The sequence below is a fragment of the Chaetura pelagica genome, unplaced genomic scaffold, assembly GCF_000747805.2.
Source record: "Chaetura pelagica isolate M959 unplaced genomic scaffold, ChaPel_1.0 scaffold189, whole genome shotgun sequence".
Classification (NCBI taxonomy): Eukaryota; Metazoa; Chordata; class Aves; order Apodiformes; family Apodidae; genus Chaetura; species Chaetura pelagica.
Genome location: NW_009970716.1, coordinates 134,262 through 160,426, shown reverse-complemented (window position 1 = coordinate 160,426; position 26,165 = coordinate 134,262). Strand labels below are relative to the sequence as shown.

Genomic DNA, 26,165 nt, shown 5'->3' with positions numbered 1-26,165 from the left:
GTGGGATATCTTTTGCAGATTTCTCTTACTGATTCTACTTATCACTGAAAATGTTGATGCTGAAAAGGTGTTGAGATGGTGTTTACTTTATAGTCATGTGATTTTATTAAATGACCAGAACATAGGAAGATCTCTGTTTCTACCTCGGGAAACCAGTGAATTTAAAACTTCTTTTTTTTTCCCCCCCCTCTCTAGATTTTCAACTGAATTCTCACCTATCAACACTGGCAAATATTCACAAGATTTACCACACCCTCAATAGGCTGGTAATGACTTGCCATTTTCTCTCAGCAGAATAACTAGGCCTTCAGTCCAGAATGTTTTGTGATTGAAATAATAAAGTGATTATGCTTTAAAAAATGATGGCTGCCTTTTTGTCTGAGGGGCTCTTGGTTTTGAATCCTTCAAGAGATAAGCAGTATTAGTAAAAGGTGAAAAAGCTTGTACTCTTAGAGGTCAGGGTTGAGTTTGAGCATTGTTCACTGGAACATTGGATTTAGGTGTTGTCTCTGTAAAAGCAGCTTTCTTTGAAGTAATGGTAATCGTCATTGTTGTCCAGTTGGTAACAGTTCTTGTGGAAAATGTATTGAATGAGCAAGCTGTCCCCTGACAACTGTAAAAAGACTGTCCCTGCTTGTTGTCTGTGCATTTACTTTTGTTTTAGTGTGACTGTAGCTTGAAATGCCGATCTGACTTCTGTTTGTACACTGAACATTTAGTGGAAAAGAGACTGCCTGAAAAAGGGGGTGACTCATTTCCAATATTTCCCTTGGTTTTAAATCCATTTTCTTTAGAACACATGTATTTATCCTTAAGTAAAGTGGCAAATTGTAAATCCAGTCTTTCTAATGCTGCATTTATTAATGGAATTGTTCAATACAACAGTGCAAAATTCCTGACCCAATGGATAGTTGTTTCCACTATTGAGTCATAGTTTGATATGCTTTTGATAAATAGAAATAAATATTTTTCAAGTTATTTAAAGATTATCCTGAATTTTTAGATACATTTGCAAGGGTAACTATTTAGATAAAAATGAACTGAAAAACAAAGGCTGTGCAGACTTAGCTAGATGCTCCTTAAGTAATTAAGATGAATATTAATATAAAGTAAAGGTTAAAAACATTAGCAAACAATGAAGGTTGCCATCTTGTTTAACTGTGTCATTTGTACTCTCTTGCAGAATCTGACAGAGGACGTTGGTCAAGACGATCACCAGACAGGTATTTTAATAGGAATGTAGGAGAAATAGATTGAAACAGTTTAACATGCTTCATCTAAGAAGACTCTCTAACATGATTGAAAATTATATTTTAGAAAACTAAAGGAGCTTTAAAGAACAAGTGCCAGGAATTTTTAGTTTTCTTCAAAGTAGATATTTGTGCTTTTAATTTATTAAGTTGTGAAGAACTCTGACAGGTTTCAGCAGTATCTACCATTTTACTATTTCTTAGTGTAAAGTACTTTAAAAGAGTTAAAGAAAAATTCTCTCACTCCTTGGACTTAGCTCATTGGACTAGCAGAATATCCATGTTCTTGCAGTGTTTTGACTCTTGAAAGCGTTAGTGAGAACAGAGCAGAAGCAAGACCTCTTGTGGTTATTGTGATGCCTGTGACCGAGTTTAAATGCTGCGCTCCAAACAACCTAGCTGTTTTCTTGAGTGGTTTTGATGCAGGTTGTCGCTGTTTCTTGTGCGGATTTTCAGTCAGTGTTTAGGGCAATTTAGTAGTCCAAGCCTGTTTTCTGTTCAATAAAATTTCATCGTTTTTTGAGGCCTTCATCTCAGGTGCCTGGTACTATCTTGCAGCCATTCTTGATTCATCGGCATTCATGCTTTGTAACTTGGTATCTTGCAACATTTGTTACCTCTATTTGCATTTGTTACTTATGAGCTAGTGTCTTCCTTGATTTCTTTTTCTTCCTTCCTTTCTGTGTTTCAGGCGTGATACCTAAGGAGGAAGGGAAATAACTTACTGGCTTTAAGTCCTGAACACTCAGCAGAACTGTTCTTTAAAACTGACCATATCTGTCCTACCACCTGTCTCAAAGTTATTCTCTATTCTGAGGTGCAGGATATATTTTCTGATGTTACTTTGAGTGTTTAAGAAAATGGCAAGAGCTGTCAGCTCTTCCTGGATATTTCTGAGACATGTTTGTAAATCTAACACATTTTTAACCTAGAGCAGCAAGTAGAGATGCATAGGAGTGCATTGTTTGGAGCTGGACAAAGCTCACTTAGTGCTTACGTACGCTTTTCCATAATGTGACAGGTGACTTTGTTTCATAGTTGACCTATCTTACCATGGTTAAGTGATTAGTGATTTGATACTTAAAATTAGCTGATCATGTAAATGGAATACCTCTGCAAAAGGGATTGGGGCAGGTAGTTCAAGGCAGTCAGAAGTTTTATTGCCCCCATGTTAGAACTGATGTCCTCACTCATCTCCTGTTGGAGACTTGGAATTTTCCTGTTTGATCCAGATGCTCAGACTAAACATTAAAACATAAAGATTTCATGGATGAAAATACATTTCATAATCATTATTTATGATTACAAAAAGCTGTTGTGAAGCATTGAGGTAGTCTAGTCACTAATCAATACGAGTAGGCATGCTTAAAGTGTTTTAGAATTTGTCTTATCTCTTACCTACCACTTTTGAAATAAAGGTCAGTGTAAGAAATTACCCTCAGAGCTCTAATTATCTCTAATGGAAGATGTTTGAGCATGTTACTGTTCTTGATGAAAACACTGATGGTTACCTTATTGCCTGCATTGTGTTGTTTGAATTAAGCTTTTTCAAAAGGTTAAAAATGCCCATTGAATGAGTTTGGATACAAAATCCCAGTAAAGAGTGTACTTTTTTAAAACTACTTCTAAAGAACCTTTCAAACCAGAAGCAAGAATGAAATGAGAACCAAAAGTAGAGGTTGATACTAGCAGGCTCCTCATATGACAATTTCATTATTTCTTATGCTTCTGCCCTGTGTTATGTCTCCTTGTAGAAGAAGATGAAGCCCCAATGCTTGCATAACTTCCAGGCAAATTCAGTCCAAATGTGTGTTTGGTTTTTCTTATATGAGAACAAATACATATGCAAAGAGCTGTTTTGGTCCTTGTGAATATAGTACAGTCGAGTCTTCCATGTGAGTTTTGTATGGGGCTTGACTCTTCTGACACATTACAGGAGAGCCTTACGTAAATCTGAAAACTTACTTTGGAAATTATTTCAGTCTGCCTAAATTTATGGAACTTCAGTTTTCCAGTGTTTCAGTGGTACTGATTGCATAGGAAGAAGTGTCAAGACCTGAATTTTGTGACACAATTTATAGAACTTCAGAGATGCTGTGAATTTGAGATTCTATGTCTAGAACTCATTTAAAAGTAATTTTAATTTCTCTGTAGCAAAACATTCTGTGACCGTTGCCAAACCCAGCTAAGGATGATTTTTTTAGTTGTGTATAGTTTGTTTTTTTGTTTGTTTGGAGTTTGTTGTTTTTTGTTGTGGTTTTTGTTTGGGTTTGTTGGGGTTTTTTTTACACTCTGAATTTTTGGAGCAAGCCTTATCCTTAAAGATTACTGTTGATTTTCTGATGTAAATCCCCTGGTTAATGTTACGACATTGTGGACCCTGAGTTTGGGATGATTTAATAAATATGTATGTACATTTGGTTGAGATTTCGAAAAGCTGTGTAAAAAACCTGAGTATTTCAGGTTTTGGTTAGTATTTACAATGGCCTTTTAAGGCATTTTACATTTATTGCAAAGCAGTTGTTTCTGAGCTAACAATAAATGTTCTGGACATCTAAATCACTTTAAGCAAATCACACCTTTCCTAAGTGTTAGTCAGATTACTTTTCTGGTACTAAATCTTAAAATGTCTAAGAACTAGAGGGTGGCAGTTTCAAAATTAATTCAGTGATTTGGGATCTGAGATGGTCCTTGCTTCAAAATTCCAGTCACCTATGATGATTACAGTCTCATAAAATATGTTAGCATTCAGTGTGCATATGTATCTAAAAATAAAGCAGGCTGTAAATGTGTTGTGGGCCTTGGCCATTTCAGCTGTTTGTAGGGGCAAGAAAAGCAGGGAATTCAGATTCTCTAAATAGTTTCTTTTTCTTCTAGTATGTATATGCATTAACTTGGAAGACTCTCAAATGTGAAATAATAGTTGTTTTTATGTCATGGCTACAAATCTACCAACTTGTTAATAACTTAAAGTTATGATTTGGTTATTAAATTGGGACTTACCTATCCAGACTAAAATGTCTTTAAAAATACACTAGCTGTTGTCACCTGGTTTGTTTAAAAGGACAAATTAATGTTTTCAACAAAAACAAGGCTTCATTGCTGTTCTTGAAGTTTGCGGGGGGGGAAATTACTTTTGCTGCCACTGTTTGTTTTTTTTAAGAGAAGAAAACCTTCTGAGTCAAAAGCAATTCTGTAGTGTGGAACTCAAGATAGAGAAGATTATTTTTCCTTTTACAAGAAGATTGCAAGTTGTTTGATGTTTTGATGAGTATCTTAGTTTTCTCATCTTGTATGTGAAAAATTATGATAGTTAACTGTGCTTCTGGTGGTCTTGTTGCATCATTAAGCAAGCAGCTATTTTTTTTCCAATTGCTTCAGCATTCACAGTTTCTAATTATTTTTCCTTTGAAACATCTCTCTACTTAAGCATCAGAAGAGCAGAATTGCTCACAGGCATTATCTAGAGAGAAGGTGAAAATTACATGTCTGTAAATCACTTCTGTGAGGCCAGAGCTTGTAGAGTTCTTATTTATTGACCTCTGTTTTTTCTTTTTTGTTTGTTCTGGTTTTGTTCCTATTCTAGGAGTGTCCCTCCCTTGTGGTTATTATCTTGTGTATTGTTTTAAATTTCTTAGGGTGAATTTTAGCTCTTGAGTTGATATTTCCCTTTGGTAGCTTTGTTTCCTGCAAATTTGGAAGTACTGAATAGCAAGTTTGGCAAGCAACATTTATACTCGGCAGGCTTTTGGCTGGTGGTGGCCTATTCAGCAGCCACTTGGAAGCACTACCTTGCAAATGCTAGCTTCAAGTGTCAAAAAAACCAGTGAGATCTAGGAGGGTTCTGCCAATCTTGAGTTGAGACCCAGGAGTAAGAAACTTTGAAGATAATCACATCAGAGAAGCTGCACTTGGTAAGTAAAGTTCCTGTCAAACTTTGCATGAAGTCAGAGGGAGCTGCATGTTCTCTTGCAGATGATCAGACCTATGAGAAGTCAAATTAGTTGTGAAAGGCTGGACCCTGAAATTATATTTAAAATTATTAACTTCTGTGTAGGAAAAGTGAACAAGCTACTGAGTGAGCTATAGGGTAAAATAAGAAATTGCAAGAATTTAAACAAAATAACCCAATCTGGTAGTTTTTAGTTTTAGATAGAAGTAAAAGAGATAAGTACTGTGCTGGTTTACCTTTCAGTTTGTTACAGGAAAATTATAATCACCCTTCAAATTCAATAAAATGATTCTTATAACAAAAGGAAATATTTTTAAAGCAACATTCTTGTGTTTCTTAGTAGTTCAGAGATCATCTGAGAGTTAAGAAAGACACAGTGAAAACTTGGTCAAATCTAAGTTACTAAGATGTTAAATCTCTGAAGGCATGTACAGTAGTTTGTCTACCTGGTGTCTCTGTGTGTGTGTTTGTATGTGAGGAGGGTGTATGTGGGTATTTAATAGCCACTTACCAGTTTCTGAGCTATCTCTTTTTTTCCTTTTTCTGTCAGTTTGAGAGCTGCAACTAGATACATTCAAACCAATAAAGGCTACAAGTTTTTCATACGAGTCATTGGAGAAATTTGGTTATGGTGAATTTTGTTACCAGTTTAAGCCTTTAAAACAAGTTCTGTGATCTTTCTAAAAATATCCTATAATGTAATGAAGAGAAGACTTCAAGCAGGAATTCTTGGGTTAAATTATTTGGTTTGTATGGGGTTGCAGATCTGACAAATTATTTTCCTCTTATATAGCTGTTTTATTTTTACTTATTTTTATTTATTTTACTTGCATCTTTTGCTACGCTTCTCTTTTCACAGTTACCTTGCATATTTCTTTTCCTAGTCAATCAGTAAACTGCACAAACCCTGTGTGTGGGGTTGTCAGTTTTTCTTGCATTTTAGCAGCATCCAGTGCCTGTGACCATTGTAAACAGATATTTTTTTTTAATAGGCATTTAAAACCAAATTGCTCTCAAAGGAATGAGGTGGCTACAGGTTGACTTAAGTGCTTATGTGTTTTCCAAAACAGGGTGTTCATTAGCACATGTTTTCTTTTATTAAATTTTGTGTGTTTCTGAGTCTGTTGGCTGTCTCTAGCCATCTGTTAGGTTCTGATGTCATCTTAAGTATCGTAAGTTTGTGTTAGTTTTAAAAAAATACTTACTGGCAGAGTCTTTAGAAAAAAAAGCCATAAAGCATCACACTTTCAATAACATGGGAATACAGTTTTGCAGTATCATTAATTCACAGGCATAATCAGATGGAACAAACTATATTCATCAGGTCAGGTTCCTTAGTTTCTTTAATCTGGATAGTAAATGCATCAGGCATACTGTGAGTTTTTGATGGTGTCTAGCTTACCTGTTTCAAATGTATCTTATACTGGTGAGAAGATAAATATTATTATTGCTAATTTCCTTTTTAAAGTATTCTGGACAGCGCTTCTAGAATCATATACTTCTGACACAGAAATTACGATTTTTTCATGTGATAGTAGTTTATGGAGCAAAAGCTTGGAACTTTTTAAATAACTAGTTAATTTATAATTTGAATTTACAATAATCTTAAAACTTTCTTTCTAAAAGATAGTGTAGATATGGCCATACTTTCCTGGAAGGATGCTGGGATGAGAGAGCTTCAGGGTAAAAAAAATAAAAAAATAAAAATATATAGGAAGAATTTTTAAGCTGGAAAGAACATTTCTTGAACTAGAGGTATTTTTTTCTTTGTAATAGAAATTAATAAGAAGGTAAGACCAAAGAAGGCATGCTAAGTGCAAAAATCTTATTAGTTGAAAGAAATCAGTTCATCTTGATCTACTTAATACTAGAGAAATTAATACTTCTGTATGCATAATAGTTTCAGTGTATGTTTGTAATACAGCAGATGCAGCAAAGCCTGTGAGGCTGTAAGGTTCCTTATGTGTGTTTCTCCTATAACAGGAGAGAGACTTGCAAAGATACAAAGAATACGTAAGCAAAAGATTGCTCTTAGTATTTGTTGGGAATTGGGCCTCTGATTTTAGTCTACTCACTTGATGCCAAAAAGTAGTCGAAGTTTTATTTCTTGCTTCTCTCCTGTGATTTAAAACCAAAGATTTTGTGGGCATCTTAAGAAAGCATAGTTAAACTTGAGTGCTATTGAAGCTAAGAGAAGATAGCGTAGACATGCTGGAGTTCTTCATGTTTTCTCGCAAGTTTCTTTGGCATTGCTTTGTGTCTGGATTTTTATACCTCACCTCTCTTCCTATCCTTTTAAAATTCTCTGCGTAACACTTAGAGCTTTCATAGCTCTTTGAGCTGCTCTTATACACACTTTTCTCAGGTGTCCATGTGGTCTTCAGTATGTGAAAGTAGGACAGAATTTTGCCTGGAGTGATAATTTATTGTTTTCATGAGACAGCAAAGGCAATTTAACAGCTTGCTGTGGTCAGAAGGGCTGATCCTGTGCTCTTTCTTGTGCTAATATACAGAAAGTTGTTAGTCTTTTTTGCTTGGGTCAGTTATCTATGGGTTTGGTGAACTGCATTTGCACACTGAAGAGTCACTAGAGGCAGAGGAGTATGTAGCTGAGAGAAGGGGAGGGAAAGACTACCACTTAATTGGCATCAGTGTCTTGAATTGGCTGTTTCCTACTTGGGGACCTTCAGTCTTTGAGAACTATCCAGTTCAAGGGATACAGCCAGTCACTTTTTTTTTTCCCCTAGCAGTTGCTGAACATCTCTTCCCCCACTCCCAAAAATAAATAAAACAAAACCAAAGAAGAAACAAAACCTTTCCTGCCCCTTGCTCTTTGTGTCATTAAAAACTTAGGGCTTAAACATAAAAAAGATTCTATTTTCTAGAGGTAGATGCCCTAGTTTTTCAGTCACATTTGTGTTTTGAAAAGTAATGAACAACTCTTAGAAGTTCTTATTTGAATAAACGACTAAAAACAAAGATGCCTTTTTGAGGACTTTTTCAGGATCGTCTCAGTTATCGTTTTTTGTTTGAGTCAAGTAACACTATCACTACTGTACATCTTGCTGTAGTACTTTTGGCCTTAACTGAAATCTGGTCATAGAACACCATGTAAACATGAGATTGATTTTGCTATTCAAAAGAGACAACTTATTTTGTAATTTTTAAATCCATTAACTTCCTCCCTTCCCTTCCCTTTGTAATATGCCTATTAGTGGACACAGTTTAACTGGTCTACAAGAGTTTCATTTCTTGTACTGGTGTTTTTAATTCCCTCTGTAGGAAGTCTCCGGTCTTGCAGTTCATCAGACTGCTTTAGTAAAGTGATGCCTCCAAGGAAAAAGAGGAGACCTGCAGCAGGAGATGATTTGTCTGCTAAGAAAAGTAGACATGATGGGTATGTCATCTTACCATGAGCTAAGACTGATGGAATATCTAAAGTTGAATAGCTGATATGATCATGTTATTAATACTAATGGAAATGGTATTCAAATTTGCTTGGTTTCTCAGTGTGGAACCATAGCCTGTGATTGAACTGTTGGATATTGATAAGCACACCTAAGCTCAGTTTGCATCTCACCTTTTTCTAAAAGAAGCTTATAGGGAGCTTTTCTTTGCTGTAATTTGCCAGCTGTTGAAATAGACATACTTGTTTGTTCATAAACAGCTTCTAAGAGGTCCAGTAATCTATTAGTGTACACATGCATAAGATCTGAATTGTTCTCAATCTACAGCCTGTCAAAAAGTGAATGTAGTTGTAGCCCACTCAGCTCTTACTTGAAGTCCTGCTCCCTGTCATGGTGTGATTTGATGCTGATCATGTAAGGAAAAGGTTGCCTAGGCAAGGTGATAGCCAGTGGTGGAGGAGTGGTTGAGGCTGTGCTTCTCAGCTTCCCTCTGAGCAACAGAAGTCCGAATGGGTTGTAACTAGGTGCACAAGCAGTGTGTTCTTTTGGCAGACTTCTGCAAGTGTTGGATTTTCAGGATATGGGTGTTCAGTCAGCCCCGGTCATTCAAAAACCATCAACAGTGCTTCTTGTGTGCAAGGTAATTGCTGTTTATGTGCACTAAATTGAGATTTTGTGGGAGTACAGGAGTGCACACTCCTGAATGATAGGTGCAGACATTGAAAAGTGATGTATACAGACAAAAAGTTAGCCAGTGCATTGGTCAGTAGGATTTGAGCTCTATTCAGTTTTTGTACTGGTGACTCAGAAAACACATGCTTCCATAACAATTATCTTCAGGATGGTAAAAAGATGCATTTTTCTCCTGTCAGCCTGAAATTGGGCAGGGTGCTTGCCTTTTCATTTCCTAGCATGAGTAAGAAAAATGCTGGTAGCCAAATTAAGCCTCTGGTTATGCCTCTATAACTCCATTGTGTTTAATAGGGTTGCACAACTGTAGCTGCACTGGAATTTATTAAATGGTCTGTTGGTGCAGAAGAAAGAGATTTCAACTCTCCCTTTCATTGCTTTGCATATATAACATTAGAAAGAACAAAAAAGCAGTACATGTTCTTAATATTATTGTTGTTTCTTTGAGATAATAAAATATAAAAGCTGAATAGTTGATAGAGGACATTACAACTTATTCAAAGATATGCATAAAGTATGGAAGTGAAACAAGGCAGAATGCTTCTAGAATCAAAGCAGAGAGATTCATTAAATTTAACTACACCTCCCTTTGCCAAGACCTTGATGGTAAAACAAATCAACCCAAACCCCTAGAATGTAAGGATGCCTGTAAGTAAGATACACTGATTTATGTAATTCAAATAAGAAAATTATGAGAAAGTAGTTTTTTACTTTATAATTAATGTATACATACAATAACTTCAAGAACTTTTTGAAAACATAATTTGAAGGATGGATCTAGTCTTCCTTCTACTGCTGTGGAAGCCTTTATTAAAAGGAAGACCTCAACCTGCTTTTAGAAGTGGAGGTGAAACCAGATCTACCACTCCTGGGCCACAGGGGAATATCTTTCTCAGATGTGGATCCAATTTTTATCTGTCTTCCTTGTTAGCTTATAAGGGGTTTGGGACTCTATCTGCTTCCCATTGTATAAGTTTCTTTTATTTTGGTCTTCAAGAAGACAGTTTTTATTTCATCATGACTGGCAGTATGAAGAAATTTGCTGAATACTCAGCTCAATGTTGGAGCTCCGTTTTCTTTCAAAGAGTGATTTTTTTCAAATTTGGCTTAAGTCCTTGTAACCTTCTGTGAACAAGGTAGACAAAGAACAAGCTGTCTCCTAATTCCATGCTTGTTTTTCAGGCGGAGCTCATGCTTGCTGTGTTTGGTCTTTGGAGGTCAGACATCTCATTTTGTCAAGCAGAAATCCATCTAAAATAGGGAACCTCTACAGCAGTGTGCTATAGCAGTGCTAGTTACAAAGCCATTTCCTCCTACATTGTGTACAGGGAATTCTGTATACAATAAAAACAGTATGGATAGTGCGATGCCGGTTTATGGAACAAGGGGCTTCTTGTCCCAATTCTTTAGCATTGTTTCTCTTTTAGAGGCAAACTTGCTAGAAGCTGCATAGTAGTAACTCAGGATAAGGCTCCAAGGTACATTAGCTCATGAAAATTCTGTATTAAGCAAAAAAGGTAGTCCATGTTTGTTTTTGAATGTCTGCTTTCAATGAAAAAATATGAAGTGTGCTCTCCAGAAGAGTGTATTTCCTAGTGGAGATTATTTGTCACTTCAAATGCTTATGGAATGATGTAATTTTTGTATGTTCTCGTAACACATGCCACAAAAGTGGCCAACTTATAGGGACAATATGTTTGGGTGTATTTCAGGATCAGCAATTAAACCAGTGGCAGTAATGCTCTCTTATCTCCTCCCACTCCCACCCAGATAGGGAAAGGAGAGAGATTATAAAGAGAGAAGCTTTCTGGATTAAAAAATAAACTAGACAGCTTTAATGAAATACTAATGATAAGTATGCACAAATATATATAAATATGTACAGGAATGTGCAAAACCCCTGTCACCTCCTCCCACCCTCAGCAACTCCCATTACACTCCCCTGCGCCAGGGCAGTCCCAAAAAAGTCCCAAACTGCTTCCAGAGATAGCAGCAGAGCAGGCAGGAGCTGAGGGCAGAAATACAGGGGTCAGGAATGCATGGGCCTAGGAATCAAAGGAGGCAGATAGAAAGAGTTCTCCCTGGTTGCTGGCCATGGATGGAAGAGTGAGAAAAAGGGAAGTTATCCCACTTGTCCCTGAACTTAGTATATACTGAGAGTTATGTGTATGGGATGGAATAATGTTTTGCCAATTTACCATCTGTCTAGTCTGCTCATCCATATGGGAGGGTTGTAGATACGATTCTTCTGCTCCTTTAGTGTCTGAAGCAGTGGATTCAACAAGTGGAGAGAAGTGTCCTTGGTCTCTCAGCAGTATCTATAAACATTCTGGTGTTATCAGCCCACTAACTGGAAAACTTGCAGTAAATTTCATCCACTGTGGTGCTTTAAAAGAGAGTTCACTGAAGAAAAAAAAAATCAGAAATAAAATTGTCTTTGTCCTGGCTAACACCAGGACACATTATTCACAAATTAGTTCAGTAATTCTGAGTCTTCCTTTTCTTACAGTGTGTTAGGGAATGGTCTGAAGATTATTGAAGGAGTTGTCATCATTAATGGTGTTACCATGACTTGAGACCAAATGTTGATAATTCCTCCTGGTTTTTCCATAGAAAGGAAGTTTATTTTTTTTATCCTTAGGTGGATAGTTTGGTTAGGTGGTATTTCCTGTCTCCACTATTTGTGGAATATTCCTATAATCTCTTCAACTATGATATTGAGATACTTTTGACATAGATATTCTTTCAAAAAAGTTTATTTCAGCAGTGCTTTGTGTGGAAAGAGAAGGTGATTTCTAAAGGTTCTTGCTCATAAGCTTGAACACATCTGATACGAGGGAGCTTGTAATAGCCTTCCCCCTTGGTTCCACGCTGTTAGGGATAGAGCCTCAGCTTGGAAAGACTAGTGAAATAATGACACTGTCTTCCGTGGAAAAAGAACTGTAGGAACAAACTTGAGTTTTTAGTGAAGTTATTTGAAAATGCTGATCTCGTGCATAGACTGATTATGGAAAACAAAGATTCCAGACGTGTTCTTGAGCATCCCACCCTTTTATAGTAAAAGTTTGAATTCCATTAATTAATGTTCATAACATCTCCTTGAACCATGAATGCAGTGTTTCAGTGGGAGGGAATTTGTATACTACATATAATATACATGTATAATGAAAATAACTTGGTGTATTCATTTCTGGATCACAGTAAGATTTATCCTGTTTTAAATAATACCTATTAGAAGTAAATAGTTCAGCACATGCTCACCAGCACATAAGGACTTGAAGACTTAGTTTGTATTTTCTTCTCAGTCTCACAGTATTGACTTTATTGTAGTTACAACTCTTACATTTTGGTTGCTTTAGGCAGTCTTGTTATGGCTTGCAAATTGTAAAATATCTCTTCTTCCTCCCAATTGTTTCTACTATGGTATTTATGAAATTACTGCTTAAATCATAATTGTGAATTAATAGGTTAGGCTGTATAAAAGTATTTTCATTGTGCTGTACTGATGAAAATTCTCAGTCAAAATGTTACATTAATTACAATTAATGGAAGCAGCAGGGGACATCTTCAATCAAAAGTTTGCATCTTTTCAACCCTCTGAAGGCAATTATTTACTCAGTTGAATCTCAAACAAAATGAGGTAAAAGTTTTGAATAAATTCTGGTTGCATAGAAACAAAGCTACTGTTAGTAAATTTCTGAATGTTTTCACTCAGTAAACGCTGCCTTATGAAATGAGCAGGCTGTAAATCTTCATGAGGTAACTTTTGACTTAACGTAATACACTGTACCTTTTTTTCCTCCTTCACCCGTACCCGTCCCCCCTCCCCCCATGAACTATTACCAGCTTCCACAGTCAAGATAATGTTTTGTGTGGCCTAAACTCCCTGCTTTGACTGGTCTCTGAATATTGTGGAGCCACACAGCCCGGAGTTGCAGCTGTGATAGGTGGAGCTCTAACAAATTCCAGTACAGTTGAAGCATGCTCAGATCAGGGGTAGATACCCAGCTTTGAAAACTGCAGTAGAATGAAGAGAATTGCCATAACCTTGGTCCTTTTACTGGCACTGACCATGTGCTCTTATGGTGACTTGCCTGCTCACCTCGTAATAGCTGAATGGAGTTTTCATGCTTTTGCTTTTCCACCAAATCAGCTACAAATGAATTATCTGGAAAAATACAGATGATCGTGTATTTGAAGAAACATGAAAGGCCTGGACACCTAGTTATTTTTCTCTGGTTTGTGTCTAACTATAGCACTTCCAATTCTAAACTACGTTGTCTGATCTTTACGGCAGGATATTACAATTCCCTAGTTCATAATAGTATTTAAAATATAAGATTAAAAATGAATGTTGTGAGTCAGCTATTAGGTCATGATGGAGATGCAAGCATTTCTGAGAAAATCACTTCTTTTAAATGTGGTTAACTAGTTATATCACTTCTATAAAATTTAGGCAGGTTAATCTTATTTTTTTTCTGCTGCCCTGTCCCAGATTCTTTCCTCTCTCTGGTTGGTAAAATGGCTGTTAAGGATAATACAAAAGAAAAGCTAAATTTTCCCCTAGGGGATATTGGTTGTAATATAAAGGATTTTTTCAGTCTGCTGTCACTGTCCTAACACTGGCAGCATCATGCTAAAACTAGTAAAAATAATTATTTTTCTGGTGGAGATTTTTCTGAGGAATTCTACCTGCATGTGTGTCTCATCTGAGAGACAAATATATACTCTTTGCCCATATGTGTTTTTTTCCCTTGCTGCTCCTGATGGGCAGTGTGTCAGCATTCAGAAGTGGATAAATGCAAACGCTCAGAGTTTGCTGTTGTCCAGTCGTGATAGGTATAGAAGATAACTTGGGAAAAAGTTCTGCATGCATCTTTCTATCCCTGATGACTGAGAAAACACCCTTTAGCAATCCTGTTCTAGTGTCACCATTCTCTTACAGTGGTACAAATTATGGTACCAAAAGTACCAACTGTACTCATTGGCCCTTCCTTTATGGAAGATGTCTGTAATTTTTTTTCCCCTTTCTGGTTTTCTGTTTTGTGTTAATTTTTTTTTCCTCTTCTACAGACTCTGGGCAGTATGTTCTTTCACTTCTGGTCTGTGACTGAAATTGGCAGTTTCCTCTTGCAGACCATCAGCACATAAGCAAATTACCAAACTGTAACATGGTCAGCATAATTGTTGTGCATCTTTTTGAAGGTACTGGTGGTGGTCATCTTGGGGAAGCTGTGAGTTGTTGATACTTGCTGTTTCCAACTTGGATCTGTTCAGTAGCTGTTTGGTGCTTAAAAACTATTTGGATATCTGCCCTGTGCTGTCTGGCAGTTTGTATTTGTCTGTGTAGCAAGAGATCCTGTCCTTAGCACAAAGATGAGGCATGTAATCCTCTGGTATTTATAGAGCAGTTCCAAAGATATGAAAAATATTCTAAGATACAAAATGGATTCCAGACATCTCTGACAGTTTCTGTTTTTCTTCTCTGCACATACGGTTCTTGAGACAATCAGATCTGTATTAATGATCATTTAGAGGACACAGCCTTTGAAATCTTCTCTACCCTGTGCTGCCAACTTGAGCTTGCTGTCTTAATTGAACCTTGTTGTCCTAGGCTGTAGTCTCAGATACTTGTCTACCTGCTTGTATCTCCCTGCTCATCTTACTTCACTAAGCACTTCAAGAATTAGGAGTCACTTGATAACAAAACTAGCTGGTTTAGTTAGACTGAGGGGAGAAACTAATTTGTTTTTTGGGGTAAGCAGGGAGAGAACAGGCTTTTCATCTTTATACATGAGAGATCACTAATACTGGGTCTGCATTGTTACTTGTTTCTGTTGTTAATTTTTAAGTGGTCCTTGTCTTGCAGAATATGTGATCTGCTGTTATTTCCTTTACATTGAGAGAAAGGCATCTGAAATTAATCCAGCCATTTTTGTTGTAAGGTTTTATACTTCTGGCTGTGCATAGTCTGTTTTCATTACAAATGTGGTATGATGTCACTTGAACTTTCAGTGAATGCCTGGCTAATTAGTAGCAGGGGCTGGGATAGCTCAAGTTTGTATCCTTTCTGATTTTTTTAATTTTTTTTTCTCCCCCCTGAATTTCTCAGTAATTTCTCCTAGCAGCAGAGGCTGGAAGATCTGTAACCAGTTCTGGTTTCTCAAAAATCAAACTCCAGTGGTCAGATACTGAGCTTTTTGAACAATGACAAGTTTGACGCCAGGGTTTTGCTTGGAGTTACTTGGCCCTTTTTTGGGTACACAGACTTATTAATGAATGAATATTGCTGATTCCTGCAGTTCCTAAACAATGACCTGAGCCTTAAGCACAGCAAATTACTTTCAGTCCCGTATCAGTCATATGAAAAGTTGCTATGTGTAGATGCAATTAATGTATAAAAAAGGCATAATTCCTCTTAGACATGCTGGTGTCTTTGGTGTCTTGGTTCAGAGTGCAGCATTTAGCTTTGCCACTTGAAGATGCAAGAATCCTTTTTCTGAAATACTTACATGACCTAGAGCTCTGTAAATAAATTTGTTTCTTGAGGGTTCCTGCCCAAATCCACTCTTTGCATACTGACCGCTAATGTGTTGGTGAGTTATGAGAACAAGCAGGGTGAGGCACTTGGTTATCATCCCTTTGTAAGAAAAAAATTTGAATCTTGTGATAAATGTCTGTCTTTAGGATCCACATGAGCTTTGTGTGTCCTAGGTCCCAGCAGTGCTCTGACAAACTTCTTTATTAAGTAGAATAGAATAAAAATGTTGACTGTCTCCTGCTACAGTTGATTTTTCAACTTGGTATTCCAGTTTGTGTTTGTCATGTTTATTTGCTATAAAGAAGGGGATACTAAATAAGTAGGCTTTTGCCAAAGTGGCAGAATGCCTCCTTTCTTTTTCTCAAGACATATTTTTAATTTTTCTGAATTCACAATAGCCTAAAACAACAGATAGGTCTTTCATGATCACAGTTCATTCTGAAGCTATGTGAATGTTATCAGACCTGTTTTTTAAAAAATAAATCGTTTCAACTCTGAATTATACCTTCTGGCTTAGTTGTTTGCTTAGTGGGCAGTGTTGTCAGCCTGTTCATCTTCAACTGCAGTAAAGCTTATACAAAGTAGATAATTAAAATAGAAAAAAACTATGTTCACAATGAAAGTGAAAAAAACCTATAAATTGTGGGTATAAGAATATATGCAGTTCTGAAACCTGTATGGGTGGCCTTTTTCTTCACAGTTTGTTTGTTGCAGAGCAGTGTGTTTCAGTGCAGTGTTACTTTTTTTGTCCATCCTGAAATTTCTTGAGCCTCATTTTGTCTTCCAATTAGCAATTTATCATTTTGTTTTGAATAATACTACTTTTGTAATGGTTAGTTGCTTTCAAGAAACTATGGCAATAAACATGAAGTAGTTCTTTGAATTTCTCTGTGAATGATCTGTGTGCCCTCAACTTGTAGCTACAGTTCCTCATAGCTGATAGCTGAGCTAGGTGGAGGTTAGTGGGATCTCTAAGCTTGTAATTGTAGGCATCTTTTACATGTTTTTCTAGAAGGACAAAATGGTGATGAAATCAACTCCAAATTAGTTTCATCAAGTTGTTTCAGAATTTTCCCTGAGCCAACTAGTCCCTTTGTTGTCCTCCCCCACCAGAGTTTGACACTGTAAGAGGAAGGTCTGCATGCTCAGAACACATACAAGTTCGTTCTTGGCTACCTTCTCTAGTATAAGCCATTTGTTGCTCATCTCTTTTCCACCCTTATGAGCCCAAGCTACTGCAGAGTGCTGGGAATGGATCAGAGAATGCTTATGCAGCAGGGGACTGCTGAGTCTGTTTCCCCTAGCAGGCAAAAATTATATTCTCCATTTCAGGAAGTCTAAAGAGGGTGGAGTAACTCACCAACTTCTAAAGCATGGAAGGAATAGCTGATATTTCAGATACTAAATTCAGGAGACTGGTACTTCAGTGTTGTTTCCTGAATGTAGTTAAAATTCCTTATGCTTCTTGTTGAAGGAGAGCATTACCTTGCTGGTCATCTCTGGAGGGAAGGGGGGCTCTGTATCTGGCTTTTCAGATAACTGTTTGCCCTGTGATGCATGAGGTTCCTTGAGTTATTGTCAGTGAGGACCTGCAACATGTTCTTTTGTGTTACTTTAAAATGATTTAAGTGCGGGTCATGTCTATTTTGGCCTTTATGCCTTTTTTAGAATTTTTTGAGGAGGCAAAAAGAGAACGTGCAGTTCTTAGTTGATGGTTCAAAGTGCATGAAGTATCTGTGTGCCTACAGTCAGGACCTATGTGGACTAATGTGGAATTACTCTGGGTTTAGACCCATAGCCAAGTTGTAGCCCATCAGTTGATTGTGGTAACTAACATTGTGCACAAACCTTACTTGAACTAACACAAAGCAGTTTGGGGTTGAATTTGAACTAGTCTGTATTTATTGTAAGGAAAGTTCATGTATATGGATAAAGATTATGAATCGGTTGAAGTGTGACAGATTGAGCAAACACAGTATTCAGTGTTAAGCAGTGTCCCAAAACCCTGGATGTGAAGACAGAAAGGAAAAATGTTGCTGCTTACAGTGGCTGTTTACTATAAGTTTGCTTTAAAAAAAAATTATTCATTAATTACTTTTTTCTTTCTTTTTTTTGAAGTATGTATAGAAAATATGATTCGACTAGAATAAAAGCAGATGAAGAAGTCTTTTCAAGTAAAAGATGCTTAGAATGGTTCTACGAATATGCAGGTATGGGTGAAATGCAAATTGCCTCTTAATGACAATTTAATCTACATTGTAATATAAAAAGTACATTGACTGAGCTTTTCCAAGACCAAAGATAGAGGCTTTTTTTTTTTTAAAAAAAAGTCATAAAGAAGCTTTTCTTAGTGTGACCTGAAGAGTTGAAGGGGCAATTTTGTCTTTGTTTTATAAAAAGAATACAGAAGGTGTGTAACTTAAAATATTGTGGAACATGCATACTTTACTTTTCGAATCTACAGGTAAAGCTGTACTTTTGTCCAAAGTGTTATAATCTCGATGGTTTTACAAGTTGTCATCTGCCATGTTAGTGTTCAATAGTATGGAATTATGCTTCAGAAGAAGTGGATCTTTTTAAAAAAGAAAAATAAAAGGTGTTGGAAGTGTTTAAGTTAGTTTTGTTCGTGTTGAATCAGGTGCTTATGGTTTCAAGCAAAGAAGTGAATATATTCAAATATCCCATCCTAGTATTTTCTTTATATATAGTTTTCCATCACCAAGTTACAGGGAAGGGAGACTGAATTACTGCATATGAGAGCTTTCTTCAGGCATTCCTTCTAAGATGATTAATTATGTTCTGCAGTCACAAAGGATCATAATTTAATAGTGAAGTTGGTTATTGTATTGATTTTTTTACACATGGTTTTCTGAAGAGGAGAAAAATGATCTCATGACTGTAAAGACCAAAAGAAATTGAAATAGGTGATTGACAAAATCAAGTCATCTTGGAGTTTTCTGATTCTGTCTTGGATAATGTTGCTCACAACTTGTGTTTAGTCTACTTCTTATGCATAATGGAAGAGTCACTTAATTTGATATAATAAAATATTTTTTCTTCCAATAAAATTATATAAACTAAATTAATTAGTTTGTGAGCTCATTTCTCTGTGGCAGTCTGTGAGAGGAGATTCAGACAAATTCAAGCCAATATTATCCTGTTAGATTCTCAGACTTTATGACCAGCTTGATTTATTTTTTTTACCTTAGCAACAGGGATAACTTCTTTTTGGCAAGACTTTCATAGGAAAAAGGGATGAAAGGAAGGCTGTATATGAAAGAACTTTTGGGTTACCATTGAATGCACCAAGATAAAACAGAAAAATTGAGGCTATGATTCTGTTTACAGTATTGAGTAACATTCTACAAAATTAGTTTTCAAAGAATAATCTCTTTTGTGTTCTTGCTTCATGAGTCTTCTTTATATATGCAGACACTTGACACTGAATTAGTGTTTTTGCCCCTAGTGTGTCATTACCTTACAGAACAAGTCTTTTAAAAGGCTGTTGTGTACACTCGGAGAACTGTTGAGAGGGTGTAATGAGAAGATGGGAAAAGATAAGATTAAACCTTGTTTTTTCTAGAATAGCAGGTCAAATAATAATAAAATACAGATTGATCTTCCTTTTATAAAACCTCTTTTTCTTGCATGTGATCTTTATACTGAGTGGTAGTAGGTATTTCAGCTTCTGTTTTTCTTCCCAAATGAGCCATATAAGCGTAAAATAATTCTAACATATAGTCCAAGTTTCTAAAATGTACTTAAAAACAGAACTGCGCAGCACAATTCTCAATGCCTCTGTAGTTTTGTCAGTAGAGCACTGTAGAAGTTATAAATACCTTAATTTAACAGCATGCTTTCATAGTATTGCATCTAATAGCATCTATAGTTTTAATCTTTTTTTCATTTTAAGTCAGCAAGGAAATAGTAATTCACATCTTCCCCCTGCAGTTACTAAAATTCAGATAACGTGCAGCCATGGTATGTGAACAAATGAGCACAAGATTTTTTTATTTTGGGCTCTCTTTTTTGTAGATAGCATCATATAAAGATAGTATATGAGACAAAAAGGAATGAGATTCTGGGAATGTCATGTCTTGTATCCTGTATAGCTATGCATCCCATTTTTGTATGATACGATCTTATGATAACAGTAGATTCATGCCAAGAAATGAGCTTCACTGACCATCGTCCACTCATTTAACTGTGGCAGTATTTTGCTGGTCTTAAGTGTGTTCTTAAAGGTATTATTTACTCTTCCAAGATTATCTTAGTAGATGGGTAGGAAAAAGGATATTGTCAGGAATGGAAAGTTGTTTTACGCTTTTTCTGTCTCTGTTTCCAAAGGTGAGATAATGATTTATGTGTGTACAAGTCTACTAGTAAGTGTAAGTGTACTTATTGCATGTCAGAAGGAAACAAAAAAAAGTGTGGAAGTTCATGTACTGCGTGATTGCATTTCTCTTGTGCTGTGAAGCTCAGGCTGCTTTAATTTTCTGAGTTACATAGAATGCATTTTGTTTGCAGGCACTGATGACGTTGTAGGGCCAGAAGGTATGGAAAAATTTTGTGAAGACATTGGAGTCGAACCAGAAAATGTAAGTTCAAAGTCCATTCAAAAGATGCCTAATCTGTTAAAATGCACACGTGCCAATCTTATATCTCTTTTTTTTCCCATCAAGATTAAAACAATTCTTTGGATTAAAATAAGGTAAATAAATATAAACCAGGGAGTTCTATAAACACATTTGGAAACAGCTTGCCTTTATTTGAAACACTTACCTGACAATCTGTAAAAATTTGTTTGCTGCCACCCCTTCTCTTTCACTTTCTTTCCTCCCTTTCCCCAAAAGTATTTGAAATACTTGAAATACTGTGAGCAGTATTAGCACTCAGATGATGCTATTTCAAAACACAGTTTAATTACATCTATATTTTTATGTATGTATATATAGACAATATATATATATAAAATATAGAGACAATTTAAAAAGGAATAGTTGTGAGTTTTACAAGTTTTTTCCTAGTGCCTAATTTTTGTTCTTTAAAAGTATATGCAAGTCCCATATTTTGCAGGTTTCATAAAGCATCATCTCTGACTAAGTAAAATGAGAATTGTTTTGAAAGATTTACTGGGAATGCAAGATGTAATCTGCTAATTTTTGAGCTTATTAGTATAATAAACCATTGAGATTTATACAGACATATGCTTATACAAGTGTAGGTATTCTGTTTTCATATTAAAAACTGTGTAGAGCTGCACTGTCATTAGCTAGTTAATGGCTGAAATGCAAATTTAAATTACTTGATTATTTTTTTGTTCGAGTCTGCAGGGTCAATTATCCTGCATGTTTTTCCATATATATGTATCAAAAGTGGTTTATTAAGTTCCTAAATAAGATAATCCTATGGTATCAATTTATCAAAGTTATTTATTGTGGCAGTTTTCCATGTGAGATGTGAAAAAGACTTTACTTTTGGACAAAACTGAAGTATTTATGTTTCAGCGTCTGTTTTTGTTAATGTTAATGTTAGTTCATCTAGCTTTAGATAACATTGACCTAAATTCTTTTCCATGTTCAGACCTGCAAAATTAGGTAGGCTGATGGTACCATGGGATAGCTGGATTCAGGTGGAACCATTACTAGTTTTAGAATATCTGGATTTCAGAGAGCTTATGGATTGCAACTGATGTTTGTATAGAGTATAGTTTAACAAATGTCAAATGGAACTTGCCATCAAACTGGTACTTCAATTTTGTTGTTTTGGGAAACCTTTTATGTAGCTTTTATACCAACTCACCTTCCACATTACAGGGCTCACTAGATGACTCTGCGTGCTCCCTTGAAGTAAGGTGGCTGCTGGTAACTTGGGTGGATGGATGTTCACCCCATATCTTTGCACTGTTGTCTTCTCTGGATTATGTACACTTTTGTCATTTTCATGTTTCTTAACTTTTAAAATAATGCAGCAAACATCTGGACGTCCTCTTTGTATGAGTAAAGCATTTGTAGCCTACAAAACTACTACTAAATTGTAGCTATTTGAAAAATGTGTGGATTTTTGTTAATTCTTTTGAGTCTTTTTTCTCCCCCCCTCTTTAAAACAGGTAGTTATGCTTGTGCTAGCATGGAAATTGGATGCACAAAACATGGGCTACTTTACATTACAAGAATGGTTAAAAGGAATGACATCACTACAGTAAGTGCTCAGAAAAACCTCTTAAGTGTTATATAGTAAACCCATTTTTTTAGAAAAAACAGACTTTGATGTTTTGACTCGTGCCTCCTACAGCAGAGAGGTCTGCTTTGGAGCAGAAGTAATACATTTTTGGTCCTATTTATGGTGATATGGGCACTTAGAAACCTGACATGCTTTGGATTACAGTTGGATTACAACATCAGCAGCTGTAAGAACACAGAAATGTCATGAGGTTCGATATTGTTTCTTTTCCCAAGGACATCTATCTTTGTCACTGGATTAGATGTATCTATCAGATACTGGTGTGTTGTCAAAGCACATGTAGTTTAAAATGCTTAATAATACAGACTGTTTCTGTGACTTTGTACTGTCATGTTCTCTCTAAGAGTTGCTTTGTCCAATTGAGAGCTTGTCTTCATGGCATAATTTAACATAAATGTAGTTGAATAATCATGTGTTTCATAGAGAGTTGGAGGAAGAACTGTGTTTTGACTTGTCTTCCAGAATAGAATCACTAAAATTATGTAGCATGTTCTATTGTCTCAGCAAAACTATAAAAGTATTGTAGAGCTGCTGTGGTTTGCTGGTTATTTGCCACATGCAGACATTCTTAGTTTAATCTGTTAGAAAATGTGTTTTCTACAAAGCCAAGCAAGTTTTTAGCAGAGTACCAGCATAAGATTTCACTATTTTTTAAAATCCATTTCACACTATGGGTTTAATCAAGGCATTTTAATGAAAACTCATAAATATGCCTTTCTATAGAGTGATGTACAGATTGATGGAGATACATGTTAGCGATTCGTTTCTTACACAGGCATCTGATGTCCTAGAATGCAGACTCTAAATTCACTTTGTGCTTTTCTTGTAGATGTGATACAACAGAAAAATTGAGAAATTCTCTGGATTACTTGAGATCTTTATTAAATGAGCCTGCCAATTTTAAACTTATTTATAGATATGCATTTGACTTTGCACGGGTAAGCACTGTTGAAGACCAGCATCTGAAATTAAAACTTTACTGTCACAAGTAATAGTTTTAAGACTGTGTACTTCTAAGTGTGTTTCTCTTAATATACCACTCAAGATTGCTTCTGACAAATGGAATTGTTTGTGTTCTAAAAAGGTGTATGCAAAATGCCAGAACTAGAAAAGTTTGTAGGATGCTTGTTGTTCAGTGGTTTAGTTTTTTTACATGTTTTGTTGACTCTCTGCTTCAAGCATTTTGTAACTTCAGGGAAATTATTTAGACCCGGTTATGTTGCATATTGGAGCTTTGCTGCTTCCACTGGCTTTATAATTACCCTGGTTTTTCTTCTTACTATTTGAATTTTGTGAGCATAAACATATTTGTAACAGGAAGGCAAACCAGGCATTTCTGCAGGTGGTAAAAATAACTGATACAATCAAAAGCTGGATGTAATATAAACTTCCCTGGTATTGGGACCAGCACTGTTTAACATCTTTTACCAGAATGTAAAACAGCTTCTGATATTCTCAGAGTTGCTGGTCTCCCCACTTTCCTTCCAAAACAAATCTGCATTAAATTATGTGTACACAGTTTTAGAATTGAGGTGTATTTTTTATGCAATGTCAGTAAGAGGATAACCTTCTGGTTAAGGCATTCAGTTGTCTGAGAACTGGCATCTCTCATCCTTCCTACATTATAGAAGACAGTTAATTTAGTTTTTGAGTTTGGTTTTTTTTATTGTTTTGTTTTTTTAATAAAGATGTGTATTCTGTAATACATACAACTGCATTTGTACAGATGAGGCATAGGGCTCAATTCCATTTTTCTTGGGTAGCAAGGCATAAAAGGGTGAAGTTTTACGTTCCATCTCTCACCAAAAATTGTTTGATTTCAAGACAACAAATGTAAATGGATAAACTACTTAAAATAACAAAATGGAATTTTACACATACACATTACTTTTGAGATTTGCAGAAGCTGTCTTCTCAAATGTACTGCCTTTCTCACTGATAAGATGTAATGAAATCTGCTGGGTACAGATGATACTTTTTTTTTTTTCTTAGCAGAACCAAAAAAAAATTACCCCATAAGCCTTGATATGCTACTGGTACATTGAAGTAAAACTGGGACAGTTCTGAGAGGGGTCTCCATGTCCTGGTATATTATGTTCCCTCTGCTCATTTGATAATTTGATCTGAATTTCATGTAATTGGTAGAAAAGAGAACAAAGAACCTCCTTGGCTCACTCTTTGCATAGTCAATGTTACTTGACAGCTGCTGTCTACTGAGGGTTCATATAGTTGTAGTCGTACCACAAGAAATATCTCCAACAGCAGTGACAGTTTTTTGGGAAAGTCTATGGATATCAGCATCTCTAAATAGTAAGCCACTAGCTAAGAGGAAGGAACATGTACTAGAAGCTGTGTTTTGATAAAAAACACTGATACTTCTATTTGTATTTGTTTATTGTATGTATGGGTGAGCAGTACAGGCAGTGGGGGAAGTGAAAAATCCTGAAATCATGCACTTTTCTCTTTCTTGATCTTTTCCTTTTTTTTTTTCAGGAAAAGGACCAGCGCAGCCTAGATATCAATACTGCCAAGTGTATGTTGGGCCTTCTTTTAGGAAAAACATGGTCCCTTTTTCCAGTATTTCACCAGTTTTTAGAGGTATGACATTTGAAACAGAATTACATTTATATGATCTGTCTTCTGTGTTAATTTAACTGTAAGTAGAATGAACAGCTAAGAATTTTTGTTCTGATTTAGAATATACTGACTCTCAATGCATCATTTGCAACTGGTTATCTTTCTTTTTCCCAAATCCCTGTGCTGTTAAGATTTATTTAATGGAAGATAAAGTATGGAATGTCTTTGATTTGCCTTTGGACTTTCATTTTATTGCTGTATGTTTGTCCACTAAAAGATGTCTTAATGAGGAACATGAATTATCCAAAGCTAGTTTGAGTATTTAGTGGTTTCTTTAATCCTGTTTAGTTTTAGATGGCATTCAGATTTAAAATATTAATTCATCACAAGGTTTAAATCTTCTGTTAAAAAAAATTAAATCTGAATTTGAGGGGGTTGAAAATCTATTTTAGTAACTTCTTTTTCTTGCCTTACGCAGCAATCGAAGTACAAAGTTATCAATAAGGACCAGTGGTGTAATGTTCTTGAATTCAGCAGAACAATTAACCTTGACCTCAGTAACTATGACGAAGACGGAGCCTGTAAGTACCTCCAAATGTTGTGTTCTAAAATAATTTATTTTTCTGAGCTTAATCATTCAGTGTCTGTTTGCAACATTTTGTAAAATACAGTTATTTGATCTCTCTACAGGGCCAGTGTTGTTGGATGAGTTTGTGGAATGGTATAAAGGAAAACAGATGACATAGGAGTTTAACTATGCACAGCCACTCAAGAGTCACTGTTACCACAGTTATGTCAACCATTAGCCATAAACTGCTATTTGTATCAAAGTGCATGCTGCTTTTCTTGCACTGCATCCCTTTTGCTGGTAACTTTTGATGTTTGCTCTTTAACAAGCCAGCTATGCTTGCTGTGTAGCATTGTTCTCTTTGAAGGCTGCTTTGCATTCTGTATTTACACTACGAATTGGTGAATTTGCCAGCATCTTCACTGTGATTTATGTGTATATTGCTGTCTAAATTTTGTATATGTGTATAAAAAAAAGCTTCACTTAGGGATTATTTCTGCAGAAATGTATTGTAAAAATAATTTTGTGGCATAATTCTAGTAATCACTTACATATTTGAAACTTCAGTTATTTTGTTTTTTGTTTGGTCTCAAATGTAGCATTTCAGAAAACAAAATGAACAGACTGCTTGGACATAGTTATGTGAAGAACTATTGTCAATTTTAATGTTACTATTTGAGATGCCAGTTTCTGAGGGGAGAAGACATGCTGTGACTTTCTTCACCAGAATTCGCCAAACCTGACCTATTGCTTAATAGGAACGAAACATTGGTGTCTTAAAAAATAATATATACATATAAATATTAAAACACTGTAATAATTATACATGCCAGAGATGACTTCGATTTGAAGAAAAAAGTACTGACTTTTTAATGTTAAAACTGCAATAGTCATTACAGGTACAAATGAACAAATTAAAGTACCTTTCAAAAATGGG

General features: G+C 35.8%; 1 protein-coding gene across 1 annotated transcript; it reads left to right on the top strand.

Annotated features, from left to right (window-relative positions):
• Positions 1–110: 110 nt before the first annotated feature.
• On the top strand, positions 111–26,165 carry DCUN1D4 (DCN1, defective in cullin neddylation 1, domain containing 4). Its single transcript, XM_010006074.1, is given in 11 exon segments — positions 111–266; positions 1,184–1,223; positions 7,186–7,215; positions 8,485–8,599; positions 17,959–18,050; positions 20,368–20,438; positions 21,950–22,041; positions 22,913–23,021; positions 24,577–24,681; positions 25,139–25,241; positions 25,351–26,165. Coding segments are annotated over 11 exon segments (969 nt in total). The 3' UTR covers positions 25,407–26,165.